Source organism: Phoca vitulina, unplaced genomic scaffold, assembly GCF_004348235.1.
Source record: "Phoca vitulina isolate PV1807 unplaced genomic scaffold, GSC_HSeal_1.0 scaffold11, whole genome shotgun sequence".
Classification (NCBI taxonomy): Eukaryota; Metazoa; Chordata; class Mammalia; order Carnivora; family Phocidae; genus Phoca; species Phoca vitulina.
In genome coordinates, this window is record NW_022589714.1 from 33,969,352 (window position 1) to 33,991,155 (window position 21,804).

A 21,804-nucleotide genomic window follows, 5' to 3' on the forward strand; every position below is an offset into this window, starting at 1 on the left:
AACAGATTACTACTTATTTTAGATCTCTATAGTTCACAAAAATAAGCTTAGCTTTACTCTTAGAGAAGTAATCTTGAAAACTCTAAAGTTGTAAAGAGAATACTTTGGGTAAGAATTGTCAAAGTATTTCATCGTGGTTTTTATTTGTATTTCCCTGATGGCTAGTGATGTTGAACATTTTTCATGTGTCTGTGAGCCATTTGTATGTCTTCTTTGGAGAAGTGTCTGTATTGATTGTGAAAAATGTGGATAAATTGTAAAAGAGCTCCAAAGAATAAATATACAATAGCTAAATTTGAAATAGCAATTCTGTATAAAGCCATGTACACAATTTGAACAGTCTTGAGAAAACATCTTGTACACAGAAAGTGTGTCTTTCCCATCACGAGGAGGATTCCATGGGCAGGGGACCACTCTGGGTTTAAGCATGGCAACAGACGTGCTGGCAGGAATAACTGACTCCCCATTGGTTTGTGAGCTTCCTCTTTCCCCTCCCAGGCTGGTGGGTCACGTGTGAACTTGGGCCCTCTTACTGGCCCAAGGTATGGCCAGGAACAGTGCGAGCAAGGAATTTTTTAATCCATCATCCTGGGAAATTAAAGAACGCCACCCTTAAAAGGGCCCTACTGTTGGCAGACAGGATCCCAGTGGCCTCAGTTAGTCACAGTGAGTTGCCTGTTGAAACCTCTGGTTACTGTGGTTAGGGGACCTAACTGATTAAGTGTAGACAGAACTCAGGCAGCTGTTAGGAAAGAATGCCATCCCCGGTCCCACGCCCTCTGCCACGTGACCTTGGACAAGTCCCATAACTCTGTGTGCCTTTGTTTCTCATCTGTAAAATGAAGTAACAGGAGCACTCACCTCATATGGTTGTTAAGAGGGTTTAATGAGCCATTCCACACACAAATTTATGACTATCGCCAAAGTTCTAGGTACTTTTTAAACACAGAGAGAACAGTTTCAAAAGTTTGGATTTCAGATGTTTCTATAGAAAAGGGGCAATCTTGTGAAGCATACAAAAACACGACTCTCCCCAAACAAACAGAGCCATGTGGACAGTTTCTACTCTACCTGAATCTTTCATTAAAGAAGAATCCACTTTTGGAGAAAGTAAAGCTATGAAAAAATTTAGATGATAGATTCCCAAGGCCCAGATCATGACCCTGGAAGAGAAGGAAACATGGTCAATGATGTGCTTCAACCATGCGTCACCCTGAAACAATCCCTTGTTTTAACATTCCAGTAACTCTTGACCTCGTTGTACCTGAACTTAAGAGCATACAACTTACATATAGGACAGAGGTTATAAAAGCCACAAAGTACAGCAAACATCCATGGTGGTGGTTTATCTCAAATTACTTGGTGAGTCTTGATAGTGAACAAACCCTAGGCCCAAACAGCAAACTTCTCCATTGGTCCCATTAACTGCACATAATACCTGAAGCTACCAGCTCCCCATCAGGAATGCAGCAGAAAAGGAGGATTTTCTCAAAAACCATATTCCTGAACGTTGCTGAACCACTGGGCAGGTCCAGGCACTGAGGAACACTGGTGTACATACCTCGTCCAAAAGCCCTGCCTTACCATTGACCGTCTAAACCAGAATACGGGATCTGAGCCATTGCTCAAGACAGGCTGGCTGATATTCCCTCTGGGGCCCCGCCCCTCACATCACCGCCTACTTTGTCAGGACTCTTAATATTATCTGTTAAGAAGAAATCCAGAACCTGAAAATCAGGAAATCAAGAATGAGGTCTAAAAAATATTTTGGAGCAAAACCCTCCTAAGGAGATGCAAAAAGTGGGAACAGCCACACAGCGACTACGTGTAACACACATACTTACAACCAAATTCACTTTTTAAAAGCAGCAAGTTTATCCAATTAGAATCCGAATGCATTGCATTGTCTAATTTAAAGGCCTTAAAATTTTCATATGAAGGAGATAAAATCTTTCTGCCTTAAAATTTTTCAAATCAGAAAATTACAATCTAGATGTGAAAAGTTAGTTTAATGTTGACATAGCTTCATGTTACAGGGCCAACCCTGAAAGGATGCCAAAGTAGGTGTAATTTGCTTTAGAACACAGTAAAATCGGGGGCACCTGGGTGGCTCAGTAGGTTAAGCGTCTGCCCTTGGCTCAGGTCATGATCCCAGGGTCCTGGGATTGAGCCCCGGGTTGAGCTCCCTGCTCGGTGGGGAACCTGCTTCTCCCTTTCCTCCCCGCTTATGCTCTCTCTCTCTCTCTCTGTAACTCAAATAAATAATGTGTCAACTTATGGACTCATTCTGCTTCCTGAGAAATATCCAGAAGAAAGGTATTTGCTTTAAATGAGGAAACATCTTTCCCAGCTCCATAGGAGAAAAAGCTCTGCACAGGGTCTTCAACCTGCCTTCCTCTGGCCCTGGGAAACATTAAATACCCTCTAGCCAAAGTCTACAGAGAATTCACTTCTAGGAACCAAAGGGGCACTTGAGAATAAATGCACAGCAAAGGTGACATCTAAGGACATCACTTGAGCTGAATAAAAGCCATTCAAAAAGAAAAAAAAAAAAAACCTTAAAAAAAAAAAAAAAAGCCATGTGGAGAATCACAAGATATTGCCAAAACTGCAGTTAGACAATCAGCAATGAGACTAGTGGTATTACAAATCCTGTTTCAGACCTGTTGACTTAGATTTACTTGCACAACCATAATTGGCCAAAAACAGGAAATAAATGTAATGCATATATACTGCTCTAAACTTCTTTCTCTCCATCTTCCTTCTTCCTACAGATAAAGCTGATGCTTCACCTGATTCTGAGAATCAACAGTAAGTAATGTAATTTTTTAAAAGTGAACATTTTATTATGCAAATATATTTATGCTTTTTTGGTGTTAAATGATATATTGTAAAAATATCTATGATTTTCAAAACTCTGTTAATAACTTTTATTGAGAGTAATGAGTTTAACTTTTATACTCTTTTTAAGCTAAGAAAGTAACATGTAGCTCTACTATTCCAAACGCACTTTTACCGAATTTAACATTTAAATTAATTTTTACTTTTTATTGTAAAATAAGTAATATATTTTCCATATCTATGACTCTTGGAAACAATTATACTAGAACTTCCTTTAATAGAAAAATGAAAAACTAAGGATATATATGTCACATATTAAAAATTTTACTAATATTCACATATGTAGATATGTGTTGATAAAGACATTATTAAAACAAGGAGCAGAAGCTATTGCTAATAATTTTAAATCTATCAAAACAAAATTATAACACCAACCTAGATATAAAAAAATTTCATTAGCAATTATCAGCATAACATACATTTTCCCTCATGAAACTCGAAAATAAGACAAAAGATGGAAGACTTAGAAGTTTTCTGATCAAAAGTTAATCTACACAAGCAGCTACATTTATATGAAGATTTGAATATAATATCTGCTGAGGATATTTTATATAAGGAAGCAGTTGCCACAAAGAACTTCTTTTGGCAAATAAGAAGTGATACCTAATAATATACAAGGAGTTATTTACCCTGCAGAGGGAAGATTTTACTTTCAAAGTATTTTATTAATGTTCTTCTTTATGGCTAAATGCCATCCAGGGAGCTTAGGGAGGATTTATACTGTTGCCAGAGAAGATCTGGTGTTGTGTCTTCTGCCAGTTAAAACCAAAAGCTACATCTGCCTGAATGACTCACCCTTTGGAGGAGCATCAAAGGAAATGAAAGCAAAGACAAGTTGCAAAGCCAGGAGCTATTCCATAATGTTGGGTAGTAAGGTCAGTTGGTGCCCCTGAACTGAGCTCAGATTTGTAAGAGGAAGAGGTAAATTAGGAGGAAGAGTGTCAGACCTCTAAAGTAAGGTCTCAATCAGATTGTGCTAAAAATTCCAGTAATGCTGTTTAGTAAATTCAAGTAAGGGGCAGGAAATCATATGTGGAAATAAAAAGAAAACAGAAGGAAGATTAAATATGACATCTAAAGTCTGAAAAGACTGAATCAAATACTGTTCTGTAGTGATTGATACATAGCTGTGTGGGTACCCATAATGCATACATTATACACATGTGTGTTGATGCTTTTATTTTTTAAAGATTTTATTTATTTATTTATTATTGATTGATTGATTGATTGAGAGTGGGAGGAGGGGCAGAGGGAGAGGGAGACACTCTCAAGCAGACTCTGGGCTGAGCGTAGAGCTGGACACCGGGGGGCTAGATCCCACTACCCTGAGACCATGACCCCAGCCAAATGCAAGAGTAGGACACTTAATTGACTAAGCCATCTAGATGCCCCTGTGTTGATGCTTTTAATGGTATTTTTTTCTGGCCTGATTGTTTGAAACATTTACATTCCCTCCTTTCAGGAACTAGGGCATTGAGGCCAAACTGTCTGGGCTTATCCCTGGGTTCTTTTGCATGCAAGCACATGGCATTTCATTATTAAATATCTGATCCTGGGACTGCAGATCTGTAAAGTGGGGCATTGAGTAATATTATGTACTGTCTAAATTGTTAAGAGTTTTAATGAGCCCGTAAAGAGTGACACAGTGCTTCACACAAAACCCAGAATAACCATATGATGGCATTATTATATGGCTCACTTAAAGGCAAAGGGATATGGCCCCGAAAACTTGCATGTAAAGCATTTTATTTATTTATAAATTTAATCCCTCTACATTCACCTTTATAGGTAATGCTTAAGAAGGATCTGGTTTTAATTTTCCCCACATAGCAAGGTAATTTTCCCAAAACTATATACTAGACAATCTGTTCTTCCTCTAACGCTTTTTTATGCTACCTTGTTTGGTCTGTCTCTTATTAAATTTTCTATTTACCTTCATTGGCCCATTTATCCATTCCTAATATAATACTCAAATTTTGCCAACACAAGTTTGAAGCTTATTTTAATAACTAATATGAAAAGATACCCAAATTAATCCTTCTCATAAAAGGTATATTCAGTTATTCATGGGCCAATCAGAATTTTTATTGGAGTTATAAAGAATTTTCATATTAATTTAATTAGGATTGATACCTTTATTGTATTAACACATACCATTTAAAAGCATGAAAATCTCTCAACTTACGTATATCTTCTTTTATGCCCTTTACTAGGGTTTTAAAATTGTCTCCAAAAAAAGATTTTTTATTCTTGGTTATTTCATAAATAAACTATATTTTTTGTACTATTGTGAGTTTTATGTTTTCTTTTTAATCTTATTTTCTAGTTGAGTGTTGCTAGTATATGGCAATGGTATTTTTTATAAACTGATATTACATCTTGCAAACTTTTTTTTTTTAAGATTTATTTATTTATTTATTTGACAGAGAGAGAGAGACACAGCGAGAGAGGGAATATAAGCAGGGGGAGTGGGAGAGGGAGAAGCAGGCTTCCTGCTGAGCAGGGAGCCTGATGTGGGGCTCGATCCCAGGATCCTGGGATCATGACCTGAGCTGAAGGCAGACGCTTAACGACTGAGCCACCCAGGTACCCCAGATCTTACAAATTTTTGCTTATGGTGTATTCTCTAGGTAAATGGCCATATCATTTTAAAATAACACTAATATTATCTCTTCCTTTATGAGACTTACAAAAATGTATTTTTTTCTTTTCTTCATATTGGAGAGATCAGGACCTCTCCAATATGATGTTGAACAGTACCAGTGACATTGGTCATTCTTTTTTTGTTCTCAATATTAAGTGAATGCACCTAGAGTTTCTCCAAAAACTATATTTGCTAGAGATATTTGGTTATATTGCCATTATCGAATTAATAATCTCTACTCTCCTTTTTCTTATTTTTAACTAATAGGGGTTGAATTTCACAACATATTTTGCCACATGATTTTTCTTTATCCATTAATGTGATGAATATGACCAATAAATATTCTAATTTTGAATTATTCTTTTTTAAAATTTTGAATTATTCTTACAGCCCTGATATAAAATTTACTTGATCATAAAAATCCTTGTTTCCATAAAATAGACTCATCAGGCAAGGTATGCCTGTATAATTTTTGTGAATATATGTTTTTCATTAATTAATAAGCAGTGATATGATGTCATTAGAGAAAACAACTTATTTTTTTCCAAGTGAGTGTTTCAAACTTAAGGTGGTCCTAAAATTAAAGTAAAGAAGAACTATACATATAAATTTATGCTTCAGAAAGACACAATTTCCTCTTCTGTTTATAATTAGCAGTAAAACATCAACACTTAGATTTGTAAATCTTTGAAAACCCTTTGACTTTTCTCTAGTCACACTTATGAGAAATTACTGATCTCTTGGAAAAGGGAAAATTACGAATGCCAGAGCAGAAAAACAGTATAAAAGAAGAGACATGGTGACATGCATGTAGCAAAGTAACTCTTTTTAGAGAAATGATTTAAAAGGAATTTAAGTTTGTTCCTAAGGAAATCACAGAGGAGATGTGTAACGATACACATTTAGAAATTGTCTACATGCAAATAAATGACAGGAAAAAGCAGTTACTTTCCTAATTTGTCCGAATGCTTTCTCTGTGACTCTAACAAATGCAAGTGCAAATAAAACATATCCTATCTGCACCTGCTATTTAGGAAGTCCCCTGGGGGTGAGACATGAGGTAGAACTAAATACACTGGTCTTACAGCTGATAATAGGTTTTTATCATATTTACTGTATCTGAAATAGCCTTGTTTTATGCTAGGTCCTTCCCTGTCCTTCTCCAAAGTCCCAGAATGGGTCACGGCAAAGGAAAATAAAACTTCACATTTTACTTTTGCACACATGGGAAAATCCAACAAGCTCACAGTGTGGGCACTAGAATGATGGGCTCCCCTAATGATATGCTAAGACTGAGGGCGGGCGGGAATTCTGTCTCGTTCACTTGACCATGTTCACCAATATCTAGCATGCTATCATGGATAGAGTGTGTAAAACCTAATGGATGCCGGTTAAAGGAAAGAAGAGTACCTGATTGCCACTGACTTGCAAAAAAGGGAGGATCTTTTTTCTCTTTGGCTCTCACATTTTCTAGGAGGACCACTTGAGGCCATGACAGAGAGATGTGCATGCCCAAGGACACTAGTGTAAATGAGAGCCCCCTGGAGACTTCATAAGCTTCTGTCGCTCCATCACTGAGCTAGTACAGAATGAGCCATCTTTAGCCATAGCTACTCTCAATGTAGTTCAGAAAAAAGGTCAAATGTAAAGAAATTAATATCAAAGGCATAAAGGGCATACTATCAAAGGATAATGAGGTTATTAATGAGGAGCCCATCCTGACTAGACTTATGGGAAAAAAAAAAAAGGATTATTTAATGGATGATGTACCAGGTTGTGTTCCTCAGGTAACAAAATCTGAGACACAAGAAGTTGAAGAATACGAGTTCAATTCCCTAGGAAGGAAGGGGAGAGAAGCAAGATTACTTCAAGGTGAGGTGAACTGTGGTGTAGTCCTATGGGAGGCTTCAGCCAATCAACTGAAGTGTCTGTGAGCTGAGAGATTTCTGCTGGCAATGCTCCCAGCAGAGGGCACAAGCATCCCAAATGGTAATATAAATAGTAATGTTAATGCTAAGACAGTATGTCTTAATGTATGTTTATGGTGATTTTTTTTCATATTTTCAAATTGCTCTAACATTACTTATCTCATTCACAAGAGCCATATGAAGTAATCCTATGTCACCATACTCTAACTTGATAAAGATTTTCAATTTCATATATCTCATTAAAGATAAAGCTGAATAAAACAGAATTAATGACAACAACAAAAGCCCAGGCTTCTTAACACTTGTAGTGCACTCTTTCCATTCTCACAATACCAGGTGCCAAGTTTAGGTGTTCAGGTTTTCTCAATATGGCCCCAGGTATCTCTGAGAAACAAAAATGGCTTTTTTGGACACTAGGTTTATGTATTTGTTTTATATATAATTAAGTTAGTTTTTCTTTCCATATTTTTTCTTTTCTGTCTTCAGTTTTTCATTTTATTCTCCCACATCTTCCTCTGTTCTATGTAAAAATTACATATAAACAAAATCAAACTTTTCTTATTGTTATAAGTGATAGTATAATGATATGGAAGAGTTTAAATTTCCAAAACATTGTAGAAACACCTGTATAATTTGTATCCCTTATAGAACCCTTAGAGGAATATGTTGTCAATTTTGTGAAAAATAACTCATTAGGATGCCAATAAAATTCTCCATTATTTCAACAAAGTTACATATATAAAGTTTATCATATCAACATTTTAAACACAAGATGGATATCCTAAGAAAATATTATTTGAGCTCTCTAAGTTTTATGAGCTTTATTTTATATTTGAGGAACAACAGAAAAGGATTGACTTAATTGTTAATACTGTGTTAATTTTTTTTCTAATTTTCTCAAATGTGTTTAGTAACCTACCAGCAATTTAACAGCCACAAAAAAATTTATAGCAATGCATGACTTTTTTTATCAAGACAGAAAATTCATTAAATGCTTTCATTCTTACCTGGAACCCCATGCCCCAAAAAGTATAATAGAGTTTAGTGGGAAATGGATATTGCGGTTAAGAGAAATCTTGGGTTCTGTCCTAGCCATACATTACCTAGCAATGATACCGTCAGGAGGTCACTTAATACCTCTGTGCCTCTGTTCTTCTCCTACATGATCACCATAATGCCTAAACTGTTGGCTACACCAGGTTGCAAAAAAACAACTAATAGGTTTGACAAAATCAGAGCACTTTCCCAAGAGTTGATAATCTTTTTGCAATAAAGGGTTTTTCTTTTTCTGATTACTGTAATTACAGTACTACAGATTCATTTTAGAAAATTCAGAAAAGGATGTCTCACCACATGAAGATAAACTCATGCTCTTGTATTTCTGTTTAATCTCATTTGTTCTTTGCCTGGCTTTTTGTCTGATTGTTCGTTTTGTGAGAGAAGGGGATGAGGGGACTAGGTCCTGCTTCTGTTACTGTTCTCTAGGAGAATAATAATGTAAGCATTCTCAGATCTCCCTACACATCAAGGTTGTCAGTATCACTATGCAATAAAATTTCTTCTGTTACTTTATCTTAAAACTGGTCTAAAATACCTATGTCATAGTTTTGTCATATATCCATGAGAAAAGCAAAGCTCATTGAGATATGGATGCTGGATGGTAATCAGAGGTAACCCAATCTCTCAGTGTCTTTTTATTTTTTTTGAAAGAGAGAGAGAGAGTTCACAGAGGAATAGTGAGAGGGAGTAGCAGACTCCCTGCTGAGCAGAGAGCCTGATGGCAGGGACTCAATCTCAGGACCCCAGATCATGACCCCAGCGGAAGGCAGAAACTTAACCAACTGAGCCACCCAGGCGCTCCAATCTCTCAGTGTCTTGCTCACACATGTGCACCTGAATGCAGATCTGTAGCTTCAGAAGATTTCAAATTAGCACATTTTATGGACCTTCAGATTCATTCAAAAATAACCTAACCCTCAAATACCAAATTTGGGAATGTGTGTGACGCTGCTTGGGCTGCCGTAACAAAATACTGCAGACTGGGTGGTGTGAACAACAGAAATTTATTTTCTCACAGTTCTGAAGGTTCAAAGTCTGAAACCAAGGTGACAGTATGGTCAGTTTCTGGTGAGGTTTCTCTTCTTGGCTTGCGGAGAGCTACCTTCTCACTGTGTTCTCACATGGTATCTTCTTGTATATATGGAGATGAGAGAGAGAGGACTCTCTGGTGTCTCTCCTGATACGTACACTAATCCTGTTGGATCAGGGTTCATTCTTATGACCTCATTTAATCTTAATTACTTCCTTAGAAACCCAATTACAAATGCAGCCACACTGGGGACTAGGGCTTCAACATATGAATTTTGGGAGGGCACAAACATTCATCCATAAAGGAAGATAAGGATTTCCCATATGCTGTGTTTTTAACTTTGAAGCATAAGCATTGTTTTTGTTAGAACACCATTGGAGACATCATTGCTATGTCTAATACACTCTAACAAGAGGATATATTCTAATTTATTTGAACATTGTATCTCCCTACAATTAAGCATTAATAAATTATAATATTTTTATCCTTATAAATATTAATGTAATGAAAATGTATGCCTAAAATTTTTCCAGTATATATTATTATTTCCTCAGAATTCCAAGAAGTTAAATTAGTGAGGCAAGGATGTGAACCTATTAAGGGTATTGATACAGATTGGGTGGGTAATCTAATTTTAAAAGTGAGAAATCTACCTTCTGTTTTTAGAACCAGAAGGAGAATATTGCCTTTGTGGGGGAGGGGCGGAGGAATTTAATGCATTGTAATAAAGGGCAAGGTTTGAATGGGAATGAATGAGGACACTGGCTGCCTGGGTGTAGCTGAAAGAGTGGTTGAAAGTATTAAAGAAAAGCATTTACTTCTTAGTGGACTTACCTATGGTTCTAGGAATGTCAAGTATATGAGCCAGACTCATGGCAGGTAAAAAATGGCAAATGATCATTAGTAATTTGAAAAGATCTTGATGAGGGTGTATTTATAAAAGATTAAGAAGGGTTTAAGGAAACCAGCAAAAACTAATACAGGAGCACCCCAGTATTACTAACAGTTGGGAGCTATGAATGGGCAATGTGAAGAACCCATTCCTAGAACCAGAGAGTAGCTACATGGACAAGAATGTGGAACTAGAGTGAAAATGGGTAGTATATACTTAGCATTTATAGGTGTACTTCAAAATCTTCAATCAAGTACTTCCTTTTGTTCTTTAAGTCCCCATTCGAGGGTTGCTTCTGGGTGAATCCATTATCATTCTAGTGGCATCATGTAACAAATCTTCTCTTGTTATATTACTAATGAATTTGAAACAACTGAGATCACTACATTGTTTTGTTTTATTTTTCCTCCTGTATTCCTCAGAAGTTCATACACTAAACAATCCAATGTAGGTCTTTGTTCCCTTTGTTTTGTTTTCCCAGCAATGGCCTTATTCCTGGAGTTGCTGTTCCTGGCTCTTGTGTTGCTTCCATTCTTTCCTGCAAATGGACAGGTATGGTGAAGGTTGAAAATATTTTCAGAACAACTGAAGCAACTTATAAACAGAAATCTATTAGATCAATTTTCAAAAGTGAAAAGGAGTAGAGAGTCTGGTACATCACAAAGTACTCATTGGTTGCTCAAGTAGTTAACACAATTAAGTCTAAGGCTGTGGTGACCGGTGTTGTAGCCTCTAGCCACAGGAGGGTATTGAACACTGGAGATATGGATGGTCAGAATTGAGATCTGCATAATTACATAGCAGAATTCAAGACTTAGTAAAAAAGGAAGGTAAAATATTTCATTAATAATTTTAATACTGATTGCATGATGAAAACATAGTATTTTGAAACAATTAGATAAATAAATATATTATAAATATCAATTTAATCTGTTTATTTTTTCTTTTTCGAAGTGGCCACCCAGAAATTAAAATTACCTTTGATGCTATCATTATATTTCTATTGACAGCAATAGTCTACAGGTTTAAAAGCTAATGAAACTCACCCTGTCCAAAGATCTTTACTGATCTCCTTATATTTAATTCATTACAATGTGATCCTCACAGAAAATTAGCAATATATTTATATAATCGCAAATTAGCAAAACTTCTTCACATACATCACCACATTTATTTTCATAGTCAATGTGTAAGAATAATAATACCTATTTTTTAAGTTAAAAAAGAAACTTTAGTAAAGAGATTAAGTATTTGGATTTTTTCATGGTCTTACAATTAATATATAAAGAATAAGATGCTCTAATTATTTCTAATATGCTGCTTTACTTTAATAATCCTAAGAACAGGATCAATGATTCTCTTAAATGTTTGGTGGGTAGGTGTCTATATAAGGTGTCTATCTTCTGATCAGAAAAACTCTGAATGTGAAGTTTGGTCATTGCTGTCTATTTCCACATTCTCCTTTAACTCTGAGCATACAAGAATAGCTAGGACTCCACAGATAAGAGTTCAGGCAATAGGTCAAAACTCATGTGGCATTCAGAAATATAGTCATTATGTTACCATAATTAATTTTCAATCTGAAGACAATTTATTCATCACCTGGGTCTTATTCAAAAAGTTTGTTGCCTTCCCAATCTCTTTCCTAAAGATTTTTTTAAAATTTTATTTATTTATTTGAGAGAGAAAGCAAGAGAGAGAGAGAGCGCACCAGTGGGGGGAGGGAGGCAGAGGGAGAAGCAGACTCCCCGCTGATCAGGGAGCCCAATTGCAAGGGAGATCAATCTTGGGACCCCGGGATCATTACCTGAGACAAAGGCAGACGCTTAACCAACTGAGCCATGCAGGAGCCCCCTAAAGATTTTTTTTCATGGTCCTTTCCAATCCCCAGTTATCTCTCTGGTCCATCTCCTGGTCTTCATTATAAAATTATTTAAAAGAGAGATATATTTTGCTCTTTTGCACTGCTAAATGTTTGCTAATCAGATTTTCTACATACCTTCTGCCTGGTATGGTTTTTTCTGCACCTTCTCAATAGAAAACACTATTCATCCTTTATAACCTCAATCCAGACCATCTTTTGCAAAGCTTTCCTAGCCTGAATAAGAATTGATCCCTTGTTTTTTATACATCTAGCAGAATCCACCTATCTTCAGTTATCATGTGGTATTGTAATTATTATTCATGTCATATAGTTTACCGAAATAAATTTCTTTTTTAAGATTTGATTTAATCATTTTAGAGAGAGAGAGAGTGACAGTGCACAAACAGGGAGGGGTAGAGGAAGAGGGAGAAAGAATCGAAATAAATTCTTGAAGGATAGATAGATACCTTATTAGATCCATTTTATGCTCAACACTCTTCATATTCCCTGTCACCTAATAAAAGCTTTCTTGAAGCTCATTAAAAAACAACAAAGACATGTCTTCAGTAGGACTTGTATCTACAAAAGATAGGATAAGAAGGAGGAAATAATTATTTCTTTTTCAGGGACCAAATTTTGATGTGTTTTGAAATGAAATTCTATGAAGCAGGTTTTTGAGAGTCAATAGGAAATATCCAAGGATGTTATTTTATGTCTTAGTGTACAGCAGAAGTGGGCCACTGCTAATATTTCACAGGTGCATCCTTTCTAGCTTAGGCATTAGTAGCTGGGAATGTGCCAAATCTGTGAGTACAATGAAATTCACTAAAAAAAAAAAAAAAAGAAAGAAAAGAAAAGAAATTCATTATTGGTTCCTGTCCTTAGGAACATAAAGCAAGTAGGAGAATGGATGCATAAATTAATAATGGCAATAAATGTGGTTAAACCTAAGTTTGCACTATTTGGAGGGCTTTGAGCAACTTCAGTATTGGGAGAAGAGAGAATAACTTACCCCAATGTGTCAGATAAAATCAACAAAGAGTCCTATCTATTTAGACTTAGATTTTAAACTCTTGGTCATGTTCATACAACATAACACTCATGTGTAATTTTAAGTCATCAAATATCTCAGACCTTGTGAGAACAATTCACACACCCTACTCTACCTCCAGGATAGACATCTCCCCCCTGCCACACACACAATGATAAAATATACCAAAAATTTCAGCAGCTGATTTAATACTTTATTCTGTTACTAAAAAGGAACAGAGTCAGCAATGGCCCATTAACTGGATGATTTTGTTCCCTCTAAATGGCCTTGGAAATTTTTTAATATTGCAAAAGTACCTTTTGAGTGATGCCATGAAATCAGATCATATAATAAAATAGATCATAATATCTATCATAATAGGAAGAATAATTTTATTAGCACTGAAAGCACTTTGAACCTGAACATCCCTTCCCTAGATACATTTTAAATACATTATTTCTCTAAATACAGACCATATCAGGTCAAACTTTCCTTAAAGTCTAGGATGAATCTTGAGGTCTACGCTCATCCCACCTGCTGCAGCCTGATCGAATGTGAATGAATATGTCTTAATGTTTCTATTGTGTACCTTTATGGTTATAAAATATTATCACTTATATGGCTAGAAAAGGCACAGTAAGAATTCCCTTGAAACTAGAAATTGGCATCTGTGGCCTCAGAGGAGATTTTAATTTGTCATGCCATGAATTTCATCCTCCTTCTCAAAGCTTCAAATTACTTCTTTCCTATCTGTCATAGCTTTGGCTCAGGTTCATTGGCGATGCTTAACAACTAATATTGATTTGAACTGAATGCTCTTTAAAATGATCTTTGTTCCCTCGACCGTTTATTCACTCTTAAATGCAATTTTAACAAATGTTAAGAAGATAACCCTAATTTTATCTCCCTTTAGGATCCATCCTTTACTGCTTTGCTAACCACTCGAAAGCAAGTCCAAAAAGAGATTGTAAATAAACACAATGAACTAAGGAAATCAGTCTCTCCACCTGCCAGCAACATGCTAAAGATGGTAAGAGGTAGTGATAAAGGCTAATGGTGTGAATCAGCAGTGATAAGAGCAGGGAGCTGGTAACTGGCATCTCTTAAGAACTTTGTTTTGCTTCCATTCTGCTATTTCATTTGAGCTGTATTATGGGCAGGGCAAAAATTAATTTTCCTTTATAATGGTTAAATAATCTAGCAAGGGTGCGGGGCTATTAAGTCGGGAAGGCATAATTAGAAGCCAAATCTTCAGACATCAAATGTGAAGCCATTGCACTTTTTGTTCGCTATCTGCCCTAGTCTAAAATAAAGGAGTCCACTTTCCTTCAAAATCAGTGCCATTTAGGGTTAATAATAGTTCACTTTCCAAGACACAATCCATAAATGCTAGATATCTCCCATCTGAGTGCAGTGGGCTACAAGTGGAACTGGGAATAAACTAGGCTAGTTTATTACCATTGAAATATAATTTAAAGACTTCGCATATTGATGAGTGCTTAGACTAGCACTATTACTAAAAATCCTAGGTGTGGCTCCTGTATTATCATAAATTGTCAGATACTGTATTGGATATTTCTGTCAGTAGACACATCATTTATGAACTTCTCTTCATGTGGAAATTGGCACTGGAGCAGATAAACACACACACACACACACACCCCTAACAAAAGATCTTATCATACCAATGACAATGAATATATCTATAGAAGTTTTAAAGTAGTGCGAATCAACCTACCAATCAGATTATAAAGCATATGTTTCACTGGAGTTGAATCTTTAAGTGCATTTTTTTTTCTTGTGACATTTAGGAATGGAACCGAGAAGCAGCAGCAAATGCCCAAAAGTGGGCAAACAAGTGCACTTTAGAACACAGCATGCCAGAGGACCGAAAAACCAGTACGTAAATGAGTATTTTTTGAATAAATGAACAAATAAAATAATATTGGAAAAATCAAATAGAATGGAACATTCTGGGATGTTTTAGAAGACTTAATGAATAAATGTTGCTTATACTGCTCTATTTAAAATCAAGCTATCTGTAGAAGGAGAGAGAATTATAAGTATCATTTCGTGCTTGTTGACTGTTTATGTTATGCAAATAATTTCTGAAGCAATACTTCATTTGTTCCTCTCAACCAGCTCATGAGTCAACACGTCATGTATCATCATTTCTCCAGCTTCAAAGATTAGGGACATGGGTGAAATGACCTAGGAGCACATCCTGAAGTTGTGTCATGTACTGGAAAGTTAACCAGGCTTATTGATTTATTTTTTTAATCTTTTATTTAAGTTCAATTTAATTAATATATACTATATTATTAGTTCCAGAGGTGGAATTCAGTGATTCATCAGTTTCATACAATACCCAGTGTTCATTATATCATGTGCCCTCCTTAATGTCCATCACCCAGTTACCCCATCCCCCCACGACCTTCCCTCCAGCAACCCTGAGTTTGTTTCCTAGAGTTAAGAGTCTCTTATGGTTTGCTTCCCTCTGTGTTTTCATCTTATGTTATTTTCCTTCCTTTCCCCTATGTGTATCTGTTTTGTTTCTTAAATTCCACATATGAGTGATATATATATATATATGATATATAGATATATAGAATATATAGAATATGTATATAGGAATATTACTCAGCCATCAAAAAGAATGAAATCTTGCCATTTGCAATGATATGGATGGAACTAGAGGGTATTATACTTAGTGAAATAAGCCAGTCAGAGAAAGACAGGCTTATTGATTCCTAATCCACTGCCCTTTTTCTATATTGTGCTGCTGTTTGGTGTTTAAATATCTCTTTTTTTATGTTTATAAATATACTGAATTATGTGAATAGTTCCTGAATTTTGCTGTAAAAATACTTAAACTTTTAATATCATCATGAATATTTTGTGTATGTTCACTCAGTTTTTACTTTTTGATAATAAATATTCAAGTAGTTTGCATAGACTGTGTACCTATAAAGCATAGAATAATATATCACATGCAAAAAACTATAAAAGTTTCAAGAATTATAAAAATTATGAGAGAGAACTTTTATGCGTAAACTTTACATAAAATATTTATTTACATTATCAAGCATGAAAGGCAAACTCAATTTGAAAGTAGTGAATAATTACCTATAATTTCAGTAGAATTATTATTTATATTGTTGATATTAACATTATAATGAAATTATGAAGAGAGATAACTGCATTCACTAGAAGATTAAAACAAATGGTCTTAAGATCAAATTATGTTAGATTCTGAGTTTCTTTCCTTCCATATTAAAGAAGATATACAAGAATATTTTATATTCTCTTGAAGCAGCATGTAGACATAATATTTCAAGCCACCAAAATGCAAAATGCCATCATCAGGGAAATGCAAATCAAAACTACAGTGAGGTATCACCTCACACTTATCAGCATGGCTAAAATTAAAAAAAAAAAAAACAATAAACAACAACTGTTGGAGAGGATGTGGAGAAAAAGGAACCCTCATGCACTCTTCGTGGGAATCCAAACTGATGCTACCACTGTGGAAGACAGTACAGAGGTCCTTGAAAAAGTTAAAAATAGAACTATCTTGCAATCCAGTAATTATGCTACTGGCTGTTAACCCCAAAACTACACAAACACTAATTCAAAGGGATACATGCACCTCTATGTTTACAACAGCATTATTTATAATAGCCAAATTATGGAAGCAGCCCAAGTGTCCACTGATAAATGAATGGATAGAGATGTGTATACACATACGCATATATATATATATATATATATGATGCAATATTATTCAGCCATAAAAAAGGAAATTTTGTCATTTGGAACCACATGGATGGAGCTAGAGAGTATAAGGCTAGGTAAAATAAGTCAGAGAAAAACAAATATTATATGATTTCACTCATATGTGGAATTTGAGAAACAAAACAAATGAGAGAAAAGAAAGAGAGAGAGACAAACCAAGAAAATTACTCAACATAGAGAACAAACTGATGATTACCAGAGGGGAGGTGGGTGGGAGGATGGGTGAAATAGGTGATGGGGATTAAGGAGTGCACTTGTGATGAGCACAGAGTGATATATAAAATTGTTGAATCACTATATTGTACACCTGAAACTAATATAACACTGTATGTTAACTGTATTGGAATTAATAAAATAAAATAAAATAAATTAAAATGCTAAATAAAAAGTGGTAAATAAAAAATATTCAGAAAAAACAAAACAAAACCAAATCTGCCCATTTTTAAATAGGGATAATTTTTGCTATTGGGTTGTATGAGTTCTTTATATACTTTGAAAATTAACTCCTTATCAATTATAAGCTATGCAAATGTTTTCACCCATTCCATAAGTTGCCTTTTCACTTTGTTGATTGTTTCTTTTGTTGTGGAGAAACTTTTTAGTTTTGTTCAGTCCCACTTATTTATTTTTGCTTTTGTTGCTTATACTTTTAGTGTCCTATCCAGGAAAGAATTGCTAAGACCAATGTCAAAGAGGTTTTTCTGTATGTTTTCTTCTAGGAAGTTGTCGGTTTCAGGTCTTATGTTTAAATCTTTAATCTGTTTTGAGTTAATTTTTGTGAGTGTTTTAAGATAGGGGTCTAAATTAACTCTTCTCCATGTGGCTGTGCAATTTTCTCATCACCACTCTTTGAAGAGAGTATTTTTTGCCCATTGAGAAGAATTAATATTGTTAAAATGTCCATGTGACCCAAAGCCATTTATATACCCATTGGTCAGTTGTACATCTTCCTTGGAGAAATGTCTATTCAAGTTCATTGTGATCAAAAAAGATCTATAGTCAATTCCTCAGGCAGCCCCCTGAAAAAGATAGATCTTTGGGCATTTCATCCAACTCTTTCAGCTGAAACTTGGGTTTTTTATCTATTCACTCTGTGCTGAACTAGGAAGGGAAGCTGTGGCAACTATGAACCCAAATCTCTATCTATTCTCATTTGCCCCAGGCAGCTAGATTATGCTGGATCTTATTAGCATTCTCAGAGAGGAAAGTCAGAAGCCAGTCTTTGGGGCAGCCTCTGGAAAATTTGTAGCATTTGATACCCAGACCAAAACTGTCCCACTCCAGGGAGAAACAGGCAGCAGTGGTGTTAGTCAGCTTGCTCTGTGCTGAGCTGGGGAGAAGAGCCATGGCACCTACCAATCCAAACTACCATCTCTGCTCTCCCCCAGGGGGCAACACTGCGAAAAACTTCAGAGCTCCAAGACTGGCAAGGCAGAAGTCAGTTCTTTAGGGACCCCTGGAGAAATTGGAGCGTTGGACACACTGATCAACTCTTTGCTTCCCCAGGAGGAAGCTGAGAACTAAGATTTTTCATTTGCTTGCTCTGTGCTGAGCCAAGGGGAGGAGATATGGTATCTACCAGCTCAAGCCACCATCTCCATTCTCCTACAGATGGCTAGCCTGTGCCTGACTGTCAGAGCTCCAAGACTACCAAGACAGAAGCCAGCCATCTGGGGAGTTTCCATAGGGAAGGTTGGGATGCTGGACACAAGAACCAACTCCTTCCTTCCCCTGGGAGAAGTTGGGGGCTAGGGGACCTTTTCCTGATCATATGGCAGGCACTGTGCTGAGGGTAAGCATTCTAGCAAGAGGGTGTCCCAGTTTCACTACAGACTTCAGTGAGTTGGGGTTCATATTCTCCCAGGGTCTAGGAGACTTTCAATTAGTTTTGGATTTCCCACCAAGGCAATTTTTTGGAAATTGTTGCTGGATCAGCGTGTTTGTTAAGGGAAAGAGAGTCCAAGGCTCCCTACTCCACCGTCTTGCTGATGTCACCTTCGGCAAGGCTCTTCTTGCCTAATTCTCTGAGGAAGATTTGGTCTTATGATATTCTGATTTAGTGATTAAGAGGGAATCCAAAAGCTTTGAAATCTGCCATCCCTCCTGATGTCAGTTGCCTGTTAATTAGGGCTCTTATAGGCTGCCTGTAGAACTCTTTTTCCAAGTTCACACAAAATCATAATCATAAACATTTAGACAGGGTCCAATATGTGAAAAATCTCTGGTGAGGGTAGACAAGAGGAGAAAAAGAATAAAAGTTGGTCACTGCCTTTTGCAAATTTACAGCACAAAGCTGAGAGCATAGGAGTCATTACAATGTGAAGAATTTAGCTTGAAAAAGAATGCATCTCTGAAACTCCAGAGGATTTTTGAATAATAACGTCTTCTTAACCTATTCAAAGTTTTGCATGTTGATGCCGACCGCCGTGTCCTAGACTGATCTGTCTTTTTTTTTTTTTAAGATTTATTTATTTTTGCGATGCCTGGGTAGCTCATTTGGTTAAGGGTCTGCCTTCAGCTCAGGTCATGATCCCAGGGTCCTGGGATTGAATCTGGCATCTGGCTCCTGGCTCAGCGAGGAGCCTGCTTCTCCCTCTGCCTGCAGTTCCCACTGCTTGTGCTCTCTTTCCCACAAATAAATAAATAAAATCTTTAAAAGAAAGATTTATTTATTTTAGAGAGAGAAATAGAGTGTGAGCAGGAGGAGGGGCAGAGGGAGAGAGAGAGAATCCTCAAGCAGACTCCCTTCTGAGTGAGGAGCCTGATCCAGGGCTTGATCTCAGGACCCTGAGACCATGAACTAGCCGAAATCAAAAGTCAAAAATCAAAAGCCTCTTAACCCACTAAGCAACCTTGGTGTCCCTAGACAGATCTGTCTTCTATTCAGCTTTAGAGCTGAGAAGGACAGAAGCCCTTTTATTATGTATTAACAGTTATAAGTATAGGCACTGTGTTTGAAGGTCAGCATCCTTGTGTTCGTATAGTTGATTTCTTTTTTTTTATGTTATGTTAGTCAACATACAGACATCATTAGTTTTTGATGTAGTGTTCCATGATTCATTATTTGCATATAACACCCAGTGCTCATTGCAACATGTGCCCTCCTTAATACCCATCACCAGACTACCCCATCCCCTGACCCCCCTCCCCTCTGAAACCCTCAGATTGTTTCCCAGAGTCCATAGTCTCTCATGGTTCATCTCCCCCTCTGATTTTCCCTCTTTCAGTTTTCTCTTCCTTCCCTTAATGTTCTCTGTGCTATTCCTTATGTTCTACATAAGAGTGAAGCCATATAGTTGATTTCTTTTGCCATTGCATGTTTTATTGCTTCCTCAAGGATGATCTATTTCTATTTAGGTACAAAATGTGGTGAGAATCTCTTTATGTCAAGTTACCCTGCTTCCTGGTCAGATGCAATCCAAAACTGGTATGAGGAGTACCATAATTTTGTCTATGGTGTAGGACCTAAGAGTTCTGATGCAGTTGTTGGACATTACACCCAGGTAAGACAAACAAATGAAAATACTTCTACCACAAATGCTCTAATATGAAAGCATCTCTAAATTATGGCCAAGTCCGATGTTCAATTTGAGTAAGAGCCTGAATAGATGTTAATAGTCCTCGCATTGGGTGGTACTTCATCTAGAGCTGTCATTTTTTCCCATCACTTGAAAAACTCTTGGTAAGAAAGCATACTCTGTACTTTTTCAAACTTAGAAATGGATAAAATAGTGAAGGTACTTTAAGATTTAATATTTTAAAATTTGTGATTTTCTTCAATAATTGAACTAAATGTTTTCAAAAGGTACTTGGCTCCAAACTATAATAGTAACATTTTTTCAGTTTTACATTTGCTATTACTATTTTTTTCAATATTTTCCCTCTTCTTTAATGTACTTTCATATATTCCTTTTTGGAAATGTAGGTCGTTTGGTACTCTTCTTACCACGTTGGATGTGGAATTGCCTATTGTCCCAACCAAGAAAGTCTAAAATACTACTATGTTTGCCAATATTGTCCTGCGTAAGTATATACTTTAGAATTTCATGCAATAATCCTATGTACAAATTAATATTTTTAAAATTCTCGTATAGAAAACAAACTAGAATATAAAACATATTTCAGTAAAGGGAAGGAATAAATCCTTTTTTCATTTTTTAAAATTGATACGTAGTTCATACACAATGTCACCTTAGTTTTATGTGCATGACATAGTGACAGGTCTATACCTTGTGCTATGCTCACCACATGTGTAGCTATCAGCAGTCACCATACAATGCTATTATAACTATTTTTTTATTTTTTTAAAGATTTTTATTTATATATTTGTCAGAAAGCACAAGCAGGAGGAACGGCAGGCAGAGGGAGAAGCAGGCTCCCCACTGAGCAGGGAGCCTGATGTGGGACTCAATCCCAGGACCCTGGGATCATGACCTGAGCCAAATGCAGACACTAAACTGCATGAGCCACCCAGGCGTCCCATGCTATCATAACTATTACAATACTATTGACTCTAGTCCCTATGCTGTACTTTTTATCCCCATGACTTATTTATTCCATAACTGGAAGCCTGTACCTCCCACTCCCCTTCAAATATTTTGCCCACCCCCCATTGCCACCCCTCTGGCAAACATCATTTTGTTCTTGTACTTATGGTCTGT

At 36.3% G+C, this 21,804-nt stretch overlaps 1 protein-coding gene across 1 annotated transcript in view; it reads left to right on the forward strand.

Annotated features, from left to right (window-relative positions):
* The first annotated feature begins 2,780 nt into the window (after positions 1 to 2,780).
* LOC116635857 (cysteine-rich secretory protein 2-like) overlaps positions 2,781 to 21,804 on the forward strand; it is a 25,049-nt gene continuing 6,025 nt past the window's right edge. Inside the window, exons 1-6 of the mRNA XM_032410154.1 lie at positions 2,781 to 2,811; positions 10,936 to 11,006; positions 14,262 to 14,378; positions 15,160 to 15,247; positions 20,501 to 20,646; positions 21,069 to 21,166. Coding sequence (XP_032266045.1) covers positions 2,784 to 2,811; positions 10,936 to 11,006; positions 14,262 to 14,378; positions 15,160 to 15,247; positions 20,501 to 20,646; positions 21,069 to 21,166 — 548 coding nt within the window. The 5' untranslated portion in view covers positions 2,781 to 2,783. The remainder of the gene's footprint in view (positions 2,812 to 10,935; positions 11,007 to 14,261; positions 14,379 to 15,159; positions 15,248 to 20,500; positions 20,647 to 21,068; positions 21,167 to 21,804) is intronic.